This window comes from Salmo salar, chromosome 10, assembly GCF_965601325.2.
Source record: "Salmo salar chromosome 10, fSalSal1, whole genome shotgun sequence".
NCBI lineage: Eukaryota > Metazoa > Chordata > Actinopteri > Salmoniformes > Salmonidae > Salmo > Salmo salar.
In genome coordinates this window covers 110,326,268-110,350,812 of record NC_138300.1, presented here as the reverse complement: position 1 = coordinate 110,350,812, position 24,545 = coordinate 110,326,268, and the positions used below count along the sequence as shown (strand labels likewise).

At 43.8% G+C, this 24,545-nt stretch overlaps 1 protein-coding gene across 3 annotated transcripts in view; it reads right to left on the bottom strand.

Moving 5' to 3' along the window:
* Positions 1 to 24,545, bottom strand: part of nav2b (neuron navigator 2b) — a 94,478-nt gene that overhangs the window by 51,121 nt on the left and 18,812 nt on the right. For all 3 annotated transcript variants that reach the window (XM_045688407.2, XM_045688408.2, XM_082957371.1), the window contains exons 5-6: positions 23,427 to 23,801; positions 14,381 to 14,506 (exon numbers count right to left, since the gene is read on the bottom strand). In XM_045688407.2, coding sequence (XP_045544363.2) covers positions 14,381 to 14,506; positions 23,427 to 23,801 — 501 coding nt within the window. The remainder of the gene's footprint in view (positions 1 to 14,380; positions 14,507 to 23,426; positions 23,802 to 24,545) is intronic.

The window sequence follows — 24,545 nt, the reverse complement described above, 5'->3', positions numbered from 1 at the left end:
GCCAGACAGCACAGGGCTATCACTGATCACTATCAGGCCTTAGCCCAGCAGACAGACAGACAGGACTCTCTCAGCATTGTGCTCTCTCCACAGATTGAAGTGGATGCCCTCCATGCCCGTTCTCTCTCCGGCTGAAGTGTGTGTGTGTGTGTGTGTGTGTGTGTGTGTGTGTGTGTGTGTGTGTGTGTGTGTGTGTGTGTGTGTGTGTGTGTGTGTGTGTGTGGTGTGTGTGTGTGTGTGTGTGTGTGTGTGTGTGTGTGTGTGTGTGTGTGTGTGCATGTGTGTGTGTGTGTGCATACTGTAGAGAGCCCTGAGGCTACAGTAATGAGACAGCGATGATCCTCCCCTCTCTCCCTTTCCTCTCCACGAGATTGAAGCCCCCTCCAGCTCACTCTGCTTCTCACACATACAGTACTGGTACCCCACTCCTCTGTGTGTGTGTCTGCTTTGCTCTTACTGATCATCATCTGAATACTAATGCATTTTTGGCCAGGTGCCCAATCCTCTCCCATAACCCTCTCACAGTGTGCTGTAGGTATAGCTTTGAGGGGGTGGATTCTCACTTGAAATGAGTGGGCAGACCAGCTAAATGCAGTGCAAGTGCTAAAATAGCCCAACAGGCTGGGTGTAAAGAGTTTTTGAGGAATACAAGTACTCTGGAACTACTAATCTGTTAGCTATGAAGTATACCATTTTTCCCAGGTATAGACATCAAATCAAACACCAGATACATCTCTGTCTGAAACATAAACACAGCCCTCCCTTCAAAATACCTCTTTCCAAAACCCCCTTTAGAAAGCATGCTTAGATTACAGAGTGAAGCATCAATCAAAGTCAGATCAGACACAATGTAGGTGCTTTTGAACCGTTGTCAGTATCTCAGATACAAGATGACTACTGCAACGGCTGGGGAACAAAAACGTAATCATATAGGGTGCTTGGTTACAGTGTTCTCTGTCTACATCAGACTGCCTCAAGGCAGGAGACTGCTATTCAGAGCCATGTCCACCAAACACACACTGGCCAGTGTTTCCCCTATATTCATTTGGGAGCGGCGGATCCTAAATCGTAGCCGCCACTCAAAAATATCTACAAATAGTTTTTTACATATTTCTTTAACTTAAACAACTGAAACACGAAATAAAGTATGTAGAAAATATAATGTAGCTGAATATATTTTTAATAAGGTCATCTTTGAGAACTAGCAACCACCAGAATAAAAACTAGATAGTCAGAATTTAAAATTCCAAAAATGTCATGGCTTTTTTTAGATTTTGTTATAATTTTTTTGTCACTCAGATGTCATAAGAACACGGCATACACTATGGCAAAATGTGCAGAATTGCAGCAAATTTGCTTTAAAGTAACTGTCCAGTGCTTCCAGATTGCTATGAAATATGACCTATAGTTACTTACAATATGAGTGAAATAATTACAACATTTTGGATGGAAAACTAAGTATGTTAAAAAGCAGCTTAGCTGTGTTGAAATGGTGTTGGCGTACCCCAACAACAGAATGGTGTGGGCGTATAACGGTTATTAAAAATATGAATACAAGTAGACCGTTGATTGGCAAGCTCATCCATCTCTAGACCGTTGATTGGCAAGCTCAACCATCTCTAGACCGTTGATTGGCCAGCTCATCCATCTCTAGACCGTTGATTGGCCAGCTCATCCATCTCTAGACCACTGAATGGCCAGCTCAACCTCCTTTTTTTAAGTGTTTTTTCCCCCCGCCTATTTATGCTTTTGCCACAAATACGAGTATAGGACGAGTCAACAACATTATTTAGATATGAGCTAACAGAATATTAACTTTTAAAAGTGCAATTTATACTGGACAGTTACTTTAAAACTGCATATTTTCACTCAGTCCCATGGCAAAATGTGTAGAATTGCAGGAAATAGCTTTAAACCCGCATTTTCTTTTCTCTGCCCGAGGCAAATGTGTAGAATTGCAGAAAATTAGCTTTAAAACAGCAACATTTTGACCTTCCCATTGGCCGCACCCACTCCCCCCCACACTAACTTTGCCACTGCTGCTAAAAAAATCCTAGGGGAAACAATGCTGGCTCCGAGGATCGCGATACACAGACACACATTTACACAGCTTACACCTTCCTGTCAGCCACAGCACTTACAGAGCAAAACCTCTGGAAACTCATTTTACAGCTCCTTTTAACCATTGGTAAAAAGGTACAAAAGCAGGTTTCTATTAAGGTGTAATGCTCTCTTTTTTGTTTTGTCTCAAACTTTACCTTAAGTTTCAGGTTTTAATGTCAACGGCACAAGTACCGTGAAATGCCTTTCTTACAAGCTCTAAACCCAACAATGCAGTAATCAATATCAATGTAGTACTAAAAATAACATAAGGTAGAATTAAAAACACAATAAATAAAATAAGACATGAAATAAGAAGAACAGCCATGCTGCTGCTCCAGTTTCAACTGTTCTGCCTGCGGCTATGGAACCCTGACCTGTTCACCGGACGTGCTACCTGTCCCAGACCTGCTGTTTTCAACTCTCTAGAGACAGCAGGAGCAGTAGAGATACTCTCAATGATCGGCTATGAAAAGCCAACTGACATTTACTCCTGAGGTGCTGACCTGTTGCATCCTCGACAACCCCTGTGATTATTATTATTTGACCCTGCTGGTCATCTATGAACATTTGAACATCTTGGCCATGTTCTGTTATAATCTCCAACCAGCACAGCCAGAAGAGGACTGGCCACCCCTCATAGCCTGGTTCCTCTCTAGGTTTCTTCCTAGGTTCTGGCCTTTCTAGGAAGTTTTTCCTAGCCAGCGAGCTTCTACACCTGCATTGCTTGCTATTTGGGGTTTTAGGCTGGGTTTCTGTACAGCACTTTGTGACATCAGCTGATGTAAGAAGGGCTTTATAAATACATTTGATATACAGGGTCAGTTCTAGGACTGTCCTCAACTAAAAAAATCTTGGTCGACCGAGAGTCGTCTGTTTTTTCAACCAACCAATTGGTTGAAAAATGTTTATGTATATTTTTACGTATATAGACACATTCTATATGGTTTAATCAAATCAACTGTATGCACTGAGCTTATTTTTATGTGCACTGTTTGATGAAGTAATTAAGACACACAGATGACTAGAGGGAGTCCGACCGCAATTGATTTGATTTTGCCGGGCTCAGACTTGCTGCACTGTGTTAAAAAATAATGACAGCGAGTTACTGTGTGACTAGCACCCATTGTCTCTCTGTCCTCCCTGCTGCAGCAACCACCACAGAACATCAACAGTGTTTATCACGCTGTCTGTGTTGCTGAACCTGCAAAATAATTAGTCTATAACCATTTCTGACTGAAAAGATTTGTTACCAAAATCCATAATTTGTTTAGGAAAAACATTCCCTATTTTCTCAACCCTTGCGCTCATGTATGCATCGCATGTACGTGGCCAATAGGACCTGACCTATAGCATATCCTAATCAGATTAATAAATTGGTTATAACAAACTCTTAACACCAGAACAGATGTGACAGCAAAATGGATGCACATGACGTGACAAATAAGCTCAAAATGGGTGAATGTTTGGTTTCTCAGCAGGTAAAGGGGAAGTCATATGTGTGGAATAAATTTGAATAGTTGTGGAAAATACTGGCAATCAAGAAAAATAAGGTAAGGAGCAAGCGCTTTGTGCATATTATGTGTGCCAAACAGGTGCTGTTAGATTACAATATCATTTTTTTGACCATTTGGAACAATGTAAACAAGCTAAAGGCTAGAGCTGCCACTTTCAAGGAGCGGGACACTAATCCGGATGCTTATAATAAATCCAGCGATGCCCTCAGACGAACCATCAAACAGGCAAAGTGTCCATACGGGACTAAGATTGAATCCAACTACACCGGCTCTGACGCCCGTCGGATGTGGCAAGGCTTGCAAACTATTACTGGACTACGAAGGGAAACCCAGTCGCGAGCTACACAGTGATGCGAGCCTACCAAACAAGCTAAATGCCTTTTTGCTCACTGCGAGGCAAGCAACACTGAAGCATGCATGAGAGCACCAGCTGTTGCTGACGACTGTGTGATCACGCTCTCCGTAGCTGATGTGAGCAAGACCTTTAAACAGCTCAACATTCACAAGGCCGTGGGGCCAGACGGATTACCAGGACGTGTACTCAGAGCATGCGCTGACCAACTGGCAAGTGTCTTCACTGACATTTTCAACCTCTCCCTGACCGAGTCTGTAATACCTACATGTTTCAAGCAGAACACCATAATCAATGTGCCCAAGAAAGCGAAGGTAACCTGCCTAAATGACTACTGCCCTGTAGCACTCATGTCGGTAGCCATGAAGTTCTTTGAAAGGCTGGTCATGGCTCACATCAAAACCCTCATCCTGGAAACCCTTGACCCACTTCAATTTGCATTCCGCATCAACAGATCCACAGATGACACAATCTCAATAGCACTCCACACTGCCCTTTTCTACATGTACAAAAGGAGCACCTATGTGAGAATGCTGTTCATTGACTACAGCTCAGTATTCAACACCATAGTGCCCACAAAGCTCATCACTAAGCTAAGGACCCTGGGACTAAACTCCCTCTGCAACTGGATTCTGGACTTCCTGACGGGCCTCACCCAGGTGGTAAGGGTAGGCAACATCCCATTGATCCTCAACACGGGGGGCACCTCAGGGGTGCGTGCTTAGTCCCCTCCTGTACTCCCTGTTCACCCACGACTGCGTGGCCAAGAACGACTCCAACACCATCATTAAGTTTGCTGATGACACAACAGCCTAATTACCGACAAGGATGAGACAGCCTATAGGAAGGAGGTCAGAGACCTGGCAGTGTGGTACCAGGACAACAACCGCTCCCTCAACGTGAGCAAGACAAAGGAGATGATCGCAGACTACAGGAAAAGGAGGGCCGAACATGCCACCATTCACATCGACGGGGCTGTAGTGGAGTGAGTCAAGTGTTTCAAGTTCCTTGGTGTCCACATCACCAACAAACTATCAGGGTACAAACACACCAAGGCAGTGGTGAAGAGGGCACAACAACACCTTTTCCCCCTCAGGAGACTGTAAAGATTTGGCATGGGTCCACAGATCGTCAAAAAAGTTCTACAACTGCACCATCGAGAGCATCCTGACCAGTTGCATCACCACCTGGTATGGAAACTGCTCGGCATCCGACCATAAGAAGCTACAGAGGGTAGTGCGTACGCCCCAGTACATCACTGGGGCTTAGCTTCCTGCTATCCTGGACCTATATATTAGGCGGTGTCAGAGGAAGGCCTAAAAAATTGTCAAAGACTCTAGTCGCCCAAGTAATAGACTGTTCTCTCTGTTACCGCACAGCAAGCGGTACCGGAGTGCAAAGTATAGGTCCAAAAGGCTACTTAACAGCTTCTACCCCCAAGCCATAAGACTGCTGAATAATTTAAATGTATATTTTTAATTTTTCATAGCGGGTAGATCAGCTTTAATATTGCAGATAGATTGTAGCTTCCATCAATGTAATTGCCTGCATTACCTCCAATCCCCCATATATTTTTTCGCATATATATATATATATATATATATATATATATATATATATATATATATACATACATATAAATATATGTATATATATATATATATATATATATATATATATATATATATATACATACACATACATATAAATATATATATACATACACATACATATAAATACATTCAAACATACAAATACATACATATCTTAAAAATAAACATATTTCATTTTTTACCCTCCAACCCTACCACCCCTCCCCCAATTGGCGCAAACTAATGAACAACAACACTTAGGCCTGTATTTCCAGCTTATACATACTGTATACATTTTATGGATACAGTCTATTTTACAGCAGTTCTATTTTGTTTGTTTTTACTCCTGTCCTTCCTCTACCCTCAACCTCTCCCATCTATTTCTGATGTCCACCCGGTTTGATTTCTATTTGCCATATCTTTCAAACTGTGCTCTTTCAAAAAAGTTCTTTACCTATATACATTTTACAGGCACAGAATGTTTTACATTAGTTATCTTGTTGAAATTAGTCCCAACCTTCAGCTCCATCCAACCCCTCCCATCTATCTCTCAACACCATCCATATTGGATTTCTACTTGCCATATATTTTTCAACTGTGCTGTGATGTTTCACAAATGTTCTGAACCTTTCTATTCTCATTGTTTCTACAGATTGTATATTGAAAAGAAACATTTTTGCCAGAAGTATTATTAATCGGTTGACTATGACTTTTCAGATCGCCCAGTAGTGGTATCTGCAGGGTTAGCTCCAGGCAAATATTGCAATTCTTCAGCCATTCCTGAACCTGTGACCAAAAACAAGCTACATATGGACAGTACCAAAACAAATGATCTAATGATTCTGTCTCTTCGCAGCAAAATATGCAGAGCTGGGATGGTTGTATCCCCCATATATATAACATTCTGTTGGTTGCAAGGATTTTGTATAATCATTTAAATAGAAAAATTAAAAGTTTTGAATACGGCGTAGTTTTTCATATCAGTTCCATAAACCATATGCCATGGAATCGGTAAGTCAAAAATCTCTTCCCAACTATTTCGCAATCTATATGGCAAGGCCGTCATTTTTTTGGTCCTTAAATTAAACTGGTGTACTTTTTTATTTATTACAGTTCTCTTTAACCAATGATGGTCTTTAATGCAGGGCCGAAAGACAAGTTCTTACTTTTCCCCCTTCCACTTTCCTCTTCCATTTTTGCAGTAATGCTGCAATTAGTTGGTTGTAATTTCGGGTAGAGCAAACATTTCCATATGTTTTTGTTAGCTGCATGTATGACATAACTCCACCAGTCGTATTTGAACATTTAATCAAATGGCCAAATTACTATTTATATTGACCCCCCCCCCCCCGCTGCTACTCGCTGTTTGTCTATGCATAGTCATTTCACCCCTACCTATGTTTACAAATGACCTCGACTAACCTGTACCTCCACAAATCTGACTTTGGTGAGTGCTAAACTTCCTGGGTGTCTAAATAGCTAGCCCTGTGATGCCGGGCTATCTACTTAGAATATTGCAAAATGTGCTTTCACCGAAAAGCTATTTTAAAATCGGACATATCGAGTGCATAGAGGAGTTCTGTATCTATAATTCTTAAAATAATTGTTATGTTTTTTGTGAACGTTTATCGTGAGTAATTTAGTAAATTCACCGGCAGTGTTCGGTGGGAATGCTAGTCACATGCTAGTCACATGGTAATGTAAAAAGCTGTTTTTTGATATAAATATGAACTTGATTGAACAAAACATGCATGTATTGTATAACATAATGTCCTAGGGTTGTCATCTGATGAAGATCATCAAAGGTTAGTGCTGCATTTAGCTGTGGTTTGGGTTTATGTGACATTATATGCTAGCTTGAAAAATGGGTGTCTGATTATTTCTGGCTGGGTACTCTGCTGACATAATCTAATGTTTTGCTTTCGTTGTAAAGCCTTTTTGAAATCGGACAGTGTGGTTAGATTAACGAGAGTCTTGTCTTTAAAATGGTGTAAAATAGTCATATGTTTGAAAAATTGAAGTTTTTGCATTTTTGAGGTATTTGAATATGGGATTACACTGGCTGTTGAGTAGGTGGACTAGCCCATAGAGGTTAAGTGTGTTCCCTCAGGCCACTACCACATATCTGCAACACAAAATCCATGTGTACATGTGTGTAGAGTGTCTATGTGTACACTTCCGGGTTTGGAGCGAGTAGTCGCACTTCGCTTCGCTCCGCAGGTAATATTACATTTCATTACATTACAACGGTTTGATTTGTTTGATCTGAGCAATTTTTCTTAGCTAGCTACATAGCCGTCTTTGTATCAAAGATAATTGTGTAGTTTAGAGTAATTAGAGTAATTATCGAGGTTAGCTAGCCAGCTGTTTTCGTCCTCCTAACTTAGTCAACACTGCTAGCTAGCCAACTAGCCAACTTCTACCGACTAGCAGCACTGTAGAAACGATTACATTACAACGGAATGACTTGATTAGTGTAGTGTTAGCTAGCTACATAGTTGTTTTTGCTGTCTTTGTATCTAAGATAATTGTGTAGTTTAGAGTAATTATCGAGGTTAGCTAGCCAGCCGCGCCGCGACGCCGTTGTCCAGACTCCAGACTTAGTCAACACACCTAGTCATCATCAAACCCACTGCTAGCTAGCCGACCTTTACTGACTACCAGCACTGTAGAAACTAATACATTACAACGGAACGATTTGACTAGTGCAGTGTCAGCTAGCTACATAGTTGTCTTTGCTGTCTTTGTATCTAAGATAATTGTGTAGTTTAGAGTAATTATCGAGGTTAGCTAGCCAGCCGCGACGCGGCGCCGTTGTCCAGACTCCAGACTTAGTCAACACACCTAGTCATCATCAAACCCACTGCTAGCTAGCCGACCTTTACTGACTAGCAGCACTGTAGAAACTAATACATTACAACGGAACGATTTGACTAGTGAAGTGTCAGCTAGCTACATAGTTGTCTTTGCTGTCTTTGTATCTAAGATAATTGTGTAGTTTAGAGTAATTATCGAGGTTAGCTGGCCAGCCGCGCCGCGACGCGACGCCGTTGTCCAGACTCCAGACTTAGTCAACACACCTAGTCATCATCAAACCCACTGCTAGCTAGCCAACCTTTACTGACTAGCAGCACTGTAGAAACTAATACATTACAACGGAACGATTTGACTAGTGAAGTGTTAGCTAGCTACATAGTTGTCTTTGTCATAGTTTGATAATTGTGTAGTTTAGAGTAATTATCGAGGTTAGCTAGCCAGCTATTTTCGTCCCCCGCGACGCCATTTTTCCAAACCTAGCCAACTATTACCGACTAGCAGCATTGTAGAAACCAAATACATTACAAAGGAACGTCTTGATTAGTGCTATGTTAGCTAGCTACATAGTTGCTTTTGTATCATGATAGGGTGTAGTACTGAAACTATCGAGGTTACCTAGCCAGCTACACGTTCAAACAAAGTCAACAACGCAGCCACTGCTAGCTAGCCTACTTCACCAGCCAGCAGTACTGTATCATTTGCCATTTTAGTCAATAAGATTTTTGCAACGTATGCTTAACTTTCTGAACATTCGAGACGTGTAGTCCACATGTCATTCCAACCTCCTTTGCATTAGCGTAGCCTCTTCTGTAGCCTGTCAACTATGTGTCTGTCTATCCCTGTTCTCTCCCCTCTGCACAGGCCACACAAACGCTTCACACCGCGTGGCCGCTGCCACTCTAACCTGGTGGTCCCAGCGGGCACAACCCACGTGGAGTTCCAGGTCTCTGGCAGCCTCTGGAACTGCCGGTCTGCGGCCAACAAGGCAGAGTTCATCTCAGCCTATGCTGCCCTCCAGTCCCTCGACTTCTTGGCGCTGACGGAAACATGGATTACCACAGATAACACTGCTACTCCTACTGCTCTGTCCTCGTCTGCCCACGTGTTCTCGCATACCCCGAGAGCATCTGGCCAGCGGGGTGGTGGCACTGGAATCCTCATCTCTCCCAAGTGGACATTCTCTCTTTCTCCCCTGACCCATCTGTCTATCTCCTCATTTGAATTCCATGCTGTCACAGTTACCAGCCCTTTCAAGCTTAACATCCTTATCATTTATCGCCCTCCAGGTTCCCTTGGAGAGTTCATCAATGAGCTTGACATCTTGATAAGTTCCTTTCCTGAGGATGGCTCACCTCTCACAGTTCTGGGTGACTTTAACCTCCCCACGTCTACCTTTGACTCATTCCTCTCTGCCTCCTTCTTTCCACTCCTCTCCTCTTTTGACCTCACCCTCTCACCTTCCCCCCATAATCCCAAGGCAGGCAATACGCTTGACCTCATCTTTACTAGATGCTGTTCTTCCACTAATCTCATTGCAACTCCCCTCCAAGTCTCCGACCACTACCTTGTATCCTTCTCCCTCTCGCTCTCATCCAACACTTCTCACTCTGCCCCTACTCGGATGGTATCGCGCCGTCCCAACCTTCGCTCTCTCTCTCCCGCTACTCTCTCCTCTTCCATCCTATCATCTCTTCCCTCTACTCAAAACTTCTCCAACCTATCCCCTGATTCTGCCTCCTCAACCCTCCTCTCCTCCCTTTCTGCATCCTTTGATTCTCTATGTCCCCTATCCTCCAGGCCGGCTCGGTCCTCCCCTCCTGCTCCATGGCTCGACGACTCATTGCGAGCTCACAGAACAGGGCTCCGGGCAGCTGAGCGGAAATGGAGGAAAACTCGCCTCCCTGCGGACCTGGCATCCTTTCACTCCCTCCTCTCTACATTTTCCTCTTCTGTCTCTGCTGCTAAAGCCACTTTCTACCACTCTAAATTCCAAGCATCTGCCTCTAACCCTAGGAAGCTCTTTGCCACCTTCTCCTCCCTCCTGAATCCTCCTCCCCTCCCCCCCCCTCCTCCCTCTCTGCGGATGACTTCGTCAACCATTTTGAAAAGAAGGTCGACGACATCCGATCCTCATTTGCTAAGTCAAACGACACCGCTGGTCCTGCTCACACTGCCCTACCCTGTGCTTTGACCTCTTTCTCCCCTCTCTCTCCAGATGAAATCTCGCGTCTTGTGACAGCCGGCCGCCCAACAACCTGCCCGCTTGACCCTATCCCCTCCTCTCTTCTCCAGACCATTTCCGGAGACCTTCTCCCTTACCTCACCTCGCTCATCAATTCATCCTTGACCGCTGGCTACGTTCCTTCCGTCTTCAAGAGAGCGAGAGTTGCACCCCTTCTGAAAAAACCTACACTCCATCCCTCCGATGTCAACAACTACAGACCAGTATCCCTTCTTTCTTTTCTCTCCAAAACTCTTGAACGTGTCGTCCTTGGCCAGCTCTCCTGCTATCTCTCTCAGAATGACCTTCTTGATCCAAATCAGTCAGGTTTCAAGACTGGTCATTCAACTGAGACTGCTCTTCTCTGTGTCACGGAGGCTCTCCGCACCGCTAAAGCTAACTCTCTCTCCTCTGCTCTCATCCTTCTAGACCTATCTGCTGCCTTTGATACTGTGAACCATCAGATCCTCCTCTCCACCCTCTCCAAGTTGGGCATCTCCGGCGCGGCCCACGCTTGGATTGCGTCCTACCTGACAGGTCGCTCCTACCAGGTGGCGTGGCGAGAATCTGTCTCCACACCACGTGCTCTCACCACTGGTGTCCCCCAGGGCTCTGTTCTAGGCCCTCTCCTATTCTCGCTATACACCAAGTCACTTGGCTCTGTCATATCCTCACATGGTCTCTCCTATCATTGCTATGCAGATAACACACAATTAATCTTCTCCTTTCCCTCTTCTGATAACCAGGTGGCAAATTGCATCTCTGCATGTCTGGCAGACATATCAGTGTGGATGACGGATCACCACCTCAAGCTGAACCTCGGCAAGACGGAGCTGCTCTTCCTCCCGGGGAAGGACTGCCCGTTCCATGATCTCGCCATCACGGTTGACAACTCCCTTGTGTCCTCCTCCCAGAGTGCTAAGAACCTTGGCGTGACCCTGGACAACACCCTGTCGTTCTCCACTAACATCAAGGCGGTGACCCGATCCTGTAGGTTCATGCTCTACAACATTCGCAGAGTACAACCCTGCCTCACACAGGAAGCGGCGCAGGTCCTAATCCAGGCACTTGTCATCTCCCGTCTGGATTACTGCAACTCGCTGTTGGCTGGGCTCCCTGCCTGTGCCATTAAACCCCTACAACTCATCCAGAACGCCGCAGCCCGTCTGGTGTTCAACCTTCCCAAGTTCTCTCACGTCACCCCGCTCCTCCGCTCTCTCCACTGGCTTCCAATTGAAGCTCGCATCCGCTACAAGACCATGGTGCTTGCCTACGGAGCTGTGAAGGGAACGGCACCTCCGTACCTTCAGGCTCTGATCAGGCCCTACACCCAAACAAGGGCACTGCGTTCATCCACCTCTGGCCTGCTCGCCTCCCTACCTCTGAGGAAGCACAGTTCCCGCTCAGCCCAGTCAAAACTGTTCGCTGCTCTGGCACCCCAATGGTGGAACAAGCTCCCTCACGACGCCAGGACAGCGGAGTCAATCACCACCTTCCGGAGACACCTGAAACCCCACCTCTTTAAGGAATACCTAGGATAGGATAAAGTAATCCTTCTAACCCCCCCCCCCCCCCCCCAAAAGATTTAGATGCACTATTGTAAAGTGGTTGTTCCACTGGATATCATAAGGTGAATGCACCAATTTGTAAGTCGCTCTGGATAAGAGCGTCTGCTAAATGACTTAAATGTAAATGTGTGTAGAGTGTCTATGTTATCATGTGTGTAGAGTGTCTATGTTATCATGTGTGTAGATTGTCTATGTGTACATGTGTGTAGAGTGTCTATGTGTACATGTGTGTAGAGTGTCTATGTGTACATGTGTGTAGAGTGTCTATGTTATCATGTGTGTAGAGTGTCAATGTGTACATGTGTGTAGAGTGTGTATGTGTACATGTGTGTAGAGTGTCTATGTGTACATGTGTGTAGAGTGTCTATGTTATCATGTGTGTAGAGTGTCTATGTTATCATGTGTGTAGATTGTCTATGTATACATGTGTGTAGAGTGTCTATGTGTACATGTGTGTAGAGTGTCTATGTTAACATGTGTGTAGAGTGTCTATGTTAACATGTGTGAAAAGTGTCTATGTGTACATGTGTGTAGAGTGTCTATGTGTACATGTGTGTAGTGTCTATGTTATCATGTGTGTAGAGTGTCTATGTTATCATCTGTGTAGATTGTCTATGTGTACATGTGTGTAGAGTGTCTATGTGTACATGTGTGTAGAGTGTCTATGTTAACATGTGTGTAGAGTGTCTATGTTAACATGTGTGAAAAGTGTCTATGTGTACATGTGTGTAGAGTGTCTATGTGTACATGTGTGTAGAGTGTCTATGTTATCGTGTGTAGAGTGTCTATGTGTACATGTGTGTAGAGTGTCTATGTGTACATGTGTGTAGAGTGTCTATGTTATCATGTGTGTAGAGTGTCAATGTGTACATGTGTGTAGAGTGTGTATGTGTACATGTGTGTAGAGTGTCTATGTGTACATGTGTGTAGAGTGTCTATGTTATCATGTGTGTAGAGTGTCTATGTTATCATGTGTGTAGATTGTCTATGTGTACATGTGTGTAGAGTGTCTATGTGTACATGTGTGTAGAGTGTCTATGTTAACATGTGTGTAGAGTGTCTATGTTAACATGTGTGAAAAGTGTCTATGTGTACATGTGTGTAGAGTGTCTATGTGTACATGTGTGTAGAGTGTCTATGTTATCGTGTGTAGAGTGTCTATGTGTACATGTGTGTAGAGTGTCTATGTGTACATGTGTGTAGAGTGTCTATGTGTACATGTGTGTAGAGTGTCTATGTTATCATGTGTGTAGAGTGTCAATGTGTACATGTGTGTAGAGTGTGTATGTGTACATGTGTGTAGAGTGTCTATGTGTACATGTGTGTAGAGTGTCTATGTTATCATGTGTGTAGAGTGTCTATGTTATCATGTGTGTAGAGTGTCTATGTGTACATGTGTGTAGAGTGTCTATGTTATCATGTGTAGAGTGTCTATGTTATCATGTGTGTAGAGTGTCTATGTTATCGTGTGTAGAGTGTCTATGTGTACATGTGTGTAGAGTGTCTATGTGTACATGTGTACATGTGTGTAGAGTGTCTATGTTATCATGTGTGTAGAGTGTCTATGTGTACATGTGTGTAGAGTGTCTATGTTAACATGTGTGTAGAGTGTCTATGTGTACATGTGTGTAGAGTGTCTATGTGTACATGTGTGTAGAGTGTATGTTATCATGTGTGTAGTGTCTATGTTATCATGTGTGTAGAGTGTCTATGTTATCATGTGTAGAGTGTCTATGTTATCATGTGTGTAGAGTGTCTATTTTATCATGTGTGTAGAGTGTCTATGTTATCATGTGTGTAGAGTGTCTATGTTATCGTGTGTAGAGTGTCTATGTGTACATGTGTGTAGAGTGTCTATGTGTACATGTGTGTAGAGTGTCTATGTTAACATGTGTGTAGAGTGTCTATGTTAACATGTGTGAAAAGTGTCTATGTGTACATGTGTGTAGAGTGTCTATGTGTACATGTGTGTGTGTGTCCATAGCCTGTGGCACTGAGGAAAACAATCACTCTGTTTTCCTCAGACTCAGTCAGCCTCCCAACAATGGCAGCTTTGTTGCTTCCAGACTGATCCTATTGGATGTCTGTACAGAAGCCTCACCTGACCCAGACACTGCAGGTAGAGTGAGGTTTTATTTATTTTTAATTGTTTTATTTAACCTTTATTTAACTAGGCAAGAGGTTAGGGGACAGGGGAAGGGGTGGTGACATACCTGTCGGTGGCGTCCCCTTGGCCCTTGGAACTGTTACGATGGAGTGTCTCTCGGACCACAGCCATGCCATCCGGCAGGCGGTTGAGGCGGCGTGTGTACACGCCCACCCCACCGTCCGTCATGTAGCTGCAGACACACAACACAACAGGCCTGTCAGTCACAGTCTCAGTACCTGTCTCAATCTCTGTGTCTGCCCTCTTCTCTCTTCTCTGTTCTCAGCCTCTGTCACTTTCTGTCCCTGTCCCTGTCTCTGTCCCTGTCTCTGTCCCAGTCCCTGTCTCAGTCCCTGTCTCAGTCCCTGTCCCAGTCCCTGTCTCAGTCCCTGTCTGTTTCTTTCCCTGTCTCAGTCCCTGTCTGTTTCTGTCCCTGTCTCAGTCCCTGTCTCTTTCTCTGTCCCTGTTTCTTTCTCTGTCCCTGTCTAAGTCCCTGTCTCAGTCCCTGTCTCTGACCCAGTCCCTGTCTCTGCTGTGCGTCACCATGGCAGGCTGTACTAATCCACCTCACTGACAACCTCAAACACATTACAATCCTGTTACCTACTTTGATAATGTGTCTGACTTCCTGACCCCTATATAGAAAAACCATGAGGTATGTCATCATGAAAATGCATTGTGAGAGCCAGAGACATTTATTTGGTTCATATCATAAACAACAAGTGGTCAGGGTTTGTTAGTGTCTTAACCTAAACATCTGCTAACACTAATGCTGTTATTCCACATAGTATGCGTGTGATGTCAGAGTAAATAAGACAGTTCAAAAAGAAAAAACAATCAAAATATATCCTGTCAACCTAATAAAAGAATATGGCACAGGCGTTCAGAATGGTCACACCATCTCTGCAGTTGGAGAGGTTGGGATTTGATATTTTTTTTTTAAGCTGGCTTGTAGACTGAAGATATTACAACATATAAAACAAAAACGTGCCAAAATCATCTCAGCATTATATGCGGAGGGCGTACGAGACACTCACGCCTCCGCAGCTAAATAAACATTCTCATTTGCTCTCAGTCAACACCAAGTAACTCGCCATACTTACCCATTTTCAGTTAACCATTTAGGGGGCTATTGTCATACCTTTAGCCCAGAGCAACACCACAGGCTTACCAGTTTAGGGTGAGATAAATTCATTGAGGCAGTCCCATTGAAAGCTTAGCTTTACCATCATCCCTGTGACTTTACATAATCCCCAGCACGGTTTCATGCTAATCCAGGTGACACAGGGAGTGTCAGCTTGTCTTAAAGTGTGACAGGAAATCAAGGGTAACTGTCTCACTGTTTAAAATGCCACTCATAAAACATGTAAAACTGCTTCCCAACCTTGTAATACTACTTTCCTAAGATATTTATGGTATTGTTACAGCAAAGCATTTTCTATCTTTAACTGTTAAGAGAGCTAACCTGGGGTTTTCTAAACCAAAAGTGTAAAAGATGATGTTACCATTGTTGTAGTGTTGTGTGTACCAGAGTATAACCATGTATATTAATGGATTTGGTGTGTATAGATGATGACAGCTCACACATCATTGTTGAAAATATGAATTTCAGGCTTTAAGGAAAGCAAAAGGTTAATGTGACCACTGATTAACCTGTCCTGGTTTTATTCATTACTTGGTTTGGCACACTAACTTCATCAAAAGGTGCAGACCCTAAACTGAAGGCACTAAAAGCCCCAAGACCAGGAGGAGATGGCTGCCGTTTTACGGTCCCCTAACCAATTGTAACGAAGATGCTGTGAGTCGAGAAGCAGGTGCAGGTGAAATGTTTAATAAAACAACAAACATGGAACAAGACAACATAACAGTAGCGTCGTAGCATAAACACAGGATCAATACTGACTGGGGAATGAACCTAAGGGAGTGCCAGATATAGAGGAGGTAATAAGTGAGGTAATGGAGTCCAGGTGTGCCTCATGATGGCGTGCAGGTGCGCGTAATGATTGATGCCAGATGTGCGTAATGATGGATCCCAGGTGTGCGTAATGATGGATCCCAGGTGTGCGAAATGATGGATCCTAGGTGAGCGTAATGATGGATCCCAGGACTGGCGGTTAGTATACCGGTGACGTTGAACGCCGGAGGGGAGGAGAGGGAGTAGATGTGACACCAATTGTGCTATTGTGTGTGTTTTTCCGTGTTATTTGTAACTTATTTTGTACATAATGTTTCTGACAATTTGTTACTTTTATTTCTTACTTAACACTTATTTTTCTTAAAACTGCTTGTTGGTTAAGGGCTTGTCAGTAAGCATTTCACTATAATGTCTACACCTGTTGTATTCGGCGCATGTGACAAATAACATTTGATTTGATTTCACAAACAGTGACACACAAAAGAGCCATACAGTGCATTTGGAAAGTATTCAGACCCCTTGACTTTTTCCAAATTTTGTTACATTACAGCCTTATTCTAAAATTGATAACATTTTACTCATCAATCTACACACAATAGCCCATTACGACAAAGCGAAAACAGGTTTTTAGAAATGTTTGCAAATGTATTAAAAATAAAATAAATACCTTATTTACATATGTATTCAGACTCTTTGATATGAGACTTGAAATTGAGCTCAGGTGCATCCTGTTTCCATTGATAATCCTTGAGATGTTTCTACAACTTGATTGGAGTCCACCTTTGGTAAATTAAATTGATTGAACTTTATTTGGAAAGGCACACACCTGTCTATAAAAGGTCCCACAGTTGACAGTGCATGTCAGAGCATAAACCAAGCCAGGTTGAAGGAATTGTCTGTAGAGCTCCGAGACAGGACTGTGTTAACCTCTCTAGGGCCGGCGGGACGAAATCGTCCCACCTACGTAACAGCCAGTGGAATCCTGTGGCGCGTTATTCAAATACCTTAGAAATGCTATTACTTCAATTTCTCAAACATATGACTATTTTACAGCATTTTAAAGACAAGACTCTCGTTAACCTGTTATGGCTAGGGGGCAGAATTTTCACGGCCGGATAAAAAAACGTACCTGATTTAATCTGATTATTACTCCTGCCCAGAAACTAGAATATGCATATAATTATTAGCTTTGGATAGAAAACACTCCAAAGTTTCTAAAACTGTTTGAATGGTGTCTGTGAGTATAACCGAACTCATTTGGCAGGCCAAAACCTGAGAAGATTCTTACTCACGATAAACGTTCACAAAAAGAATAACAATTGTTTTAAGAATTATAGATACAGAACTCCTCTATGCACTCAATATGTCCGATTTTAAAATAGCTTTTCGGTGAAAGCACATTTTGCAATATTCTCAGTAGATAGCCCAGCATCACAGGGCTAGCTATTTAGACACCCAGCAAGTTTAGCACTCACCAAAGTCAGATTTACTATAAGAAAAATGTTATTACCTTTGGTGTTCTTCGTCAGAATGCACTCCCAGGACTTCTACTTCAATAACAAATGTTGGTTTGTTCCCAAATAATCCATTGTTATATCCAAACAGTGGTGTTTTGTTCGTGCGTTCAAGACACTATCCGAAAGGGTAAAGAAGGGTGACGAGCATGGCGCATTTCGTGACAAAAAAATTCTAAATATTCCATTACCGTACTTCGAAGCATGTCAACCGCTGTTTAAAATCAATTTTTATTCAATTTTTCTCGTAAAAAAGCGATAATATTCCGACCGGGAATCTGCGTTTAGGTAAAAAGAGGAAAGAAAATAAAGCACGGGGTCGACTCGTGCACGCGCCTAAGCTCATTGTCCTCTGATCGGCCACTTGCCAAAAGCGTAAATGTGTTTCAGCCTGGGGCTGCCTCGATATCATTCAGCTTTTTCCCGGGCTCTGAGAGCCTATGGGAGCCGTAGGAAGTGTCACGTTACAGCAAAGATCCTCAGTCTTCAATAAAAAGAGCCAAGATGAACAACAACTTGTCAGACAGGCCACTTCCTGTACAGAATCTTCTCAGGTTTTTGCCTGCCATATGAGTTCTGTTATACTCACAGACACCATTCAAACAGTTTTAGAAACTGTAGGGTGTTTTCTATCCAAAGCAATTATATGCATATTCTAGTTACTGGGCAGGAGTAGTAACCAGATTAAATCGGGTACGTTTTTTATCCGGCCGTGTCAATACTGCCCCCTACCCCCAACAGGTTAAGGCAAAGATCTGGGGAAGGGTACCAAAACATTTCTGCAGCATTGAAGGTCCCAAAGAACACAGTGGCCTCCATCATTCTTAAATGGAAGACGTTTGGAACCTCCCAGACTCATCCTAGAGCTGGCCGCCAGTCCAAACTGAGCAACCCTATGGTCACTCTGAAAGAGTTCCAGAGTTCCTCTGTGGATATGGGAGAACCTTCCAGAAGGACAACCATCTCTGTAGCACTCCACCAATCAGGCCATTATGGTAGAGTGGCCAGACGGAAGCCACTCCTCAGTAAAAGGCACATGACAGCTCGTTGGAGTTTGCCAAAAGGCACCTAAAGGACTCTCAGACTATGAGAAACAAGATTCTCTGGTCTGATGAAACCAAGATTGAACTCTTCGGCCTGAATGCCAAGCGTCACATCTGGAGGAAACCTTGCGCCATCCCTACGGTGAAGCATGGTGGTGACAGCATCATGCTGTGGGGATGTTTTCAGAGACAGGGATTGGGAGTCAGGGTTGAGGGAAAGATGAACGGAGCAAAGTACAGAGAGATCCTTGATGAAAACCTGCTCCAAACCTGCTCAGGACCTCTGACTGGGGTGAAGGTTCACCTTCCAACAGGAAATGGTCTATGGTTTATATTAAAGGGTACATCATTTAATATAATAGGCTTTTACATTTCAATATTTGTGCACAATTTCTCCTTAAAATATCAAAGGAATGCAAAAGGCACTAATTTCGTGGAACGACCCACTACTACTTGATCGTGAGTGATGAGTGGAAGACACTCACCAACCTTAATCAAAGCACCTTTCATCTCAGAGATCAGGAAGTACCAATTACATGCAAAGCCTGGCAGCACTAACATTAACAAATAGCCGGAATTTCCTCTGATAAGCACAAGCCCTAAATAGCAGCCATATTTCCTACTAGGGATAACTCTTTTGAGTGTTTTGAGGCCGACTGATTGGATCTATAGGCAGCTATTGAAGCTGAGTTGGACAGACCAGTTGCTGACTAACCAGCCAGACAGGTAAGAAGCCCTAACATTTGTCAGAGGAATGAGTCTAGCCTATTCCTTTCCTGTGAACCAACTACAGCACCCAATTGGGAAACAAAAGATGAGTTATGATTAATTGCCTTTCGCAATGAGAATCACCACAAGAGATGACTCATTGACTGGCTCAGAGTTATTAAGCAATAATTTTCTTTTAAATCTAATGTAAGCAAACCAAGTACACAACAATACATTTCCAAACAGGTCTATGGTACTATACCCCAGTAGCAACCACAACCCACCTGACTATAGCACAAGGCCATAGAAGTGGTCTAATGTTGGTCACTCTCGCTCTTCATAGGGCATCAAATCAATAAATTGAAGGTCCAGTTTAAATCTCTGCCAATGTTTGGGTTCAGAGCTGTGTGCCTGCAAAGGGCCATCCATTAACTCTGGTTACTGAACAACAGCAGAGCCAGTTAGTCTGCAGGTCCTCAGCTGACTATTTATTTGTACTAACATCACAAGCCCCCATAAGTTTACTGAACTCTCGATCACGTGAGGTGTTTGGTTCAAAACAGAGTGAAACCCACTTGAGTTGACAGGTGAACTTACTATTATGTCTGTGTTCACGCACACCCTTTGATTAGTGTGGTTAACCTAAACTTCAACAAAGTGCTATCATATCACCAAGACAAGGACAAGGACCATGTTTCCACTGTCATTCTCAATTGCTTCCGGTTCCTAGAGGAAAATAGTATAATACGGATAATTGTAGTGAGCAACATACAAGTTCTCCAGCATCCAGTCCCTGTTTCAACCTGTGCCGTAGTGCCACAGTTCCCTCAAAGCTCATCACTAAGCTAAGGACCCTGGGACAAAACACCTCTCTCTGCAACTGGATCCTTGACTTTCTGATGAGCCGCCCCCAGGTGGTAAGGGTACGCAACAACACATCTGCCACGCTGATCCTCAACACGGGGGCCCCTCAGGGGTGCGTGCATAGTCCCCTCCTGTACTCTTTGTTCACCCATGACTGCATGGCCAAGCACGACTTCAACACCATCATTAAGTTTGCCGATGACACAACAGGCCTAATCACCGACAATGACAAGACAGCCTATAGGGAGGAGGTCAGAGACCTGGCAGTATGGTGCCAGGACAAGAACCTCTCCCTCAACGTGATCAAGACAAAGGAGATGATTGTGGACTACAGGAAAAGGAGGGCCGAGCACGCCCCCATTCTCATCGACGGGGCTGTAGTGGAGCAGGTTGAGAGCTTCAAGTTCCTTGAGGTCCAAATCACCAACAAACTAACATGGTATAAACACACCAAGACAGTCGTGAAGAGGGCACGACAACACCTATCCCCCCTCAGGAGACTGAAAAGATTTAGCATGGGTCCCCAGATCCTCAAAAAGTTCTACAGCTGCATAATCGAGAGCAACCTGAATGGTTGCATCACTGCCTAGAATGGCAACTGCTCGGCCTCCGACCGGAAGGCATTACAGAGGGCAGTGCGTACGGCCCAGTACATCACTGGGGCCAAGCTTCCTGTCATCCAGGACCTCTATATCGGTGTCAGAGGAAGGCCCTAAAAATTGCCAAAGACTCCAGCCACACTAGTCATAAACTGTTCTCTCTGCTACCGCACGGCAATAGGTACCGGAGTGCCAAGTCTAGGTCCAAAAAGCTTCTTAACAACTTCTCCGTCCAAGCCATAAGACTGCTGAACAATAAATGAAATGGCTACATGGACTATTATTTGTTTACACTGCTGCTACTCGCTGTTTATTATCTATGCATAATCATTTTACCCCTACCTACATGTACATATTACCTCAATTACCTTGTGTCACGTGTGCTCCCTCTCCGGCCTCTAGGTCACCAGGCTGCTCGTTAGGGCGCAAACCTGTCACCAGTGTTAGGCGCATAATGACACTCACCTGGACTCCATCAACTCCTTGATTACCTGACCTTTGGTTTCTTCCCGAGTCGTCATTGTTTCTGTTTCATGTCGGTGCGCTGTTTGTGTTTCGTTCATTTATTTATTAAATGTATTCACTCCCTGAACTGGCTTCCTGACTCTCAGCGCACTCGTTACACCTTGACTAACCTGTACCCCACACATTGACTCTGTACCGGTACCCCCTGTATATAGCCTCGTTATTGCTACTCTTTTATTTTTTACTTTTGTTTATTTAGTCAATATTTTCATAACTCTTATTTTTCTTAAAACTGCATTGTTGATTAAGGGCTTGTAAGTAAGCATTTCACTGTAAGGTCTACACCTGTTGTATTTGGCGCGTGTGACAAATAAAAATTGATTTCAGTTGATATGATGGCAAAATAAACATCTTATTTGCTCCAATTCTAGTGAGATGAAACACACAGCATATGTGATCACATCATCAACAGACGTATCCTGACCTGCAGTTGGCTCTGTGTCACATGATTCACCTCTGTGGAGAAATGTTGGAATAAGACCTCTGGTTGACTGTGTGTGAGTGTTCACGGGTGTGTTACCACCTAATCTCTGAGGCCCAGTAAAGGAGAAGACTACAATCAGCCTTGGACCAGACTTCTCTCTTTAGGAGTGCATGTTGTATATGAATAGAAGAGACTTTTGTAAATGATGAGAGCTTTCACTGTCTCGTGTCATCTCAATGCTGAGGAGAATATTTCCCATGACCTGCTTTCTCTCTAGGGCACAAAGGCCAGATTATTTTTAAATCAAACTCTCTTCAACTTCAGCCTGATCTGAACAAGCATGCCCATCGACACACAGTCCAATCAGAATCCCACGAGAAAGAAACTGTGGAGAATCCATGTCTATCCAACCTCATACTGGGAATCTTTGGTAAACAAACAAGTAGGCTCTCTGTGAAACTCCATAAGCACACTGACAGCGTCATTGCATTTTAGTACACCAGAAGAACATTAATTTCCAATGGAACGCTGCATTTGCCCTGCAGCATTGGGGTGCAGAGGCAGTTGCAGTGCGTTCTGTGTGGTGCATATGTTGGATTTATCGAACGTATGCGTCAAACTGTATGTGTAGACTGCTTGACAGAAATGGTAGCAGAAGGAATGTTAAACTTTTGTTGCACACATATCCAGATGATGCTGCTGTCGGTGTGATCAAGGCGTAAGGATTTATGACTGGAAAATAGTACTGTGTTGCCTTAATCCCATGTATCTTTGCTTCAATGTCAAGGTTGTACCCACAGCCAAGACAATGAAGCCTGACAGTACAGCCTAGGCTAGTGGTTCATGTACACATTGTATTTATACTGCCTGAAACAGTTAGTACTTTTCATAAGTTAGCAATGTACAGAAAAGGCAGGATAGCAAATAAATATTGCCTGCTTTGTTAGTAGGCATATATGATCATATCATAAGGGTGTCTGTTTGGATGTGTCAAGAGAGATATATGGTCAGAATAATGATGCATGTGAAAGCACATATAAAAATAGATTTCTGTCTATAAGAACCATGCTAACTTCCAATAAGACAGCATGTTATCAAGCTATGTTCCAAATGAAAGATGATGTCTGATATCTCAAGTGATCTCCCATCTGTTGCTGTCACAGACTCAGGAGTTTTCTCTAAGCTACTACTGACAAATGAGAGACAGCGGAGAGCACTGCCAGACACTGAAACACTGCCATCTATTGGCAAGAAAACTGAAAAGTGAGACATTCAATAATTGCGCCACATCCCTGTGGTGTAGTAGTCCCTTCAAAGCAGGGTTAGGCCTACTGCTTTCTCCTGGTTCCCTTTGGAAGTTGAATAGACAAAAGTACAAAAGAGTTCACTTATATGTCTATCATATCATAAGTAGTCTCCCTTGACTAACAAATCAGTGAAGATGTTTTTTAATTTTGTGCACTCTGGGTTAGATGCAGCACCTGTCTTAACGGTAATATAGGCCATGCTGTGTGCACTCACCCACTGGTGACTTTGTCCATGTGGATGTTCTTCCCTAGCACGTCCCCATCGCTCATGTACCCTGTGGTCTCTATGGTAACGCCCTCCAGCTCTTCCATCTTGTCTGACAGGTCACACATAGTGTTACTCTCCTGTCCTGGTGTCTGCCTGCTGCGGAGGTAGCGCCCGTCCTCTGGGCTCACCATGCCACTGGAGCTGCCCCGCATCACCACTGCGTACCCATTCCCCACCGAGGGGGCGTCGCCTGCCTGCAGACGTGGGCTGGAGGGGCACAGTCGCCAGGGCAGCGCTGGGTTGGGGCGGGGGGAAAGGTTGAGCATGCCTCTCCCGCTGATCTCGGTGGTGACACTGCTGTCGAAGGTGCTCTCTAGGGTGCTGGGGAGAGAGAGAGAGAGAGGGAGAGAGACGGTGAGAGAGAGGGGGGCGAGGAAGGGTAGGGTGGGGTGGGTCAGGAGTCACTACTCCTTCTCACTGAGACAACAAACAACAGATCAGAACACTGAACTACACTCCTTCTCACTGAGACAACAAACTACAGATCAGAACACTGAACTACACTCCCTCTCACTGAGACAACAAACTACAGATCAGAACACTGAACTACACTCCCTCTCACTGAGACAACAAACTACAGATCAGAACACTGAACTACACTCCTTCTCACTGAGACAACAAACTGCAGATCAGAACACTGAACTACACTCCCTCTCACTGAGACAACAAACTACAGATCAGAACACTGAACTACATAGCAACACATTCAATGTGCTAAACAATATATGTAAGGGATGGAGAGTACTTACCATGCAAGAGAAAGAGTCTAAGAGATGAGCCAGTCCAGCGTGAAAAGTTGACTGCATTTACATGCACTTTAGAGGGCAACTTATCTACAATTAAAAATGTTGTTCTGACTGAACAATCCTACTAGTTGAATTGCATGATTCACTTCGATATGACGCTAAAGAGAGTAGAAATCCATTGGGCATTGTAGAATAGCCCACCAGGAGTGCTCTTCATGTTTTTTCTCCCCTTTTATCGACTTCGGAGACAAAAGCAACTTTTAACCTCGTGCTGGCTGACCACAGGGGTCCACTCAACCCCTCCAAGCTGATTTCATGG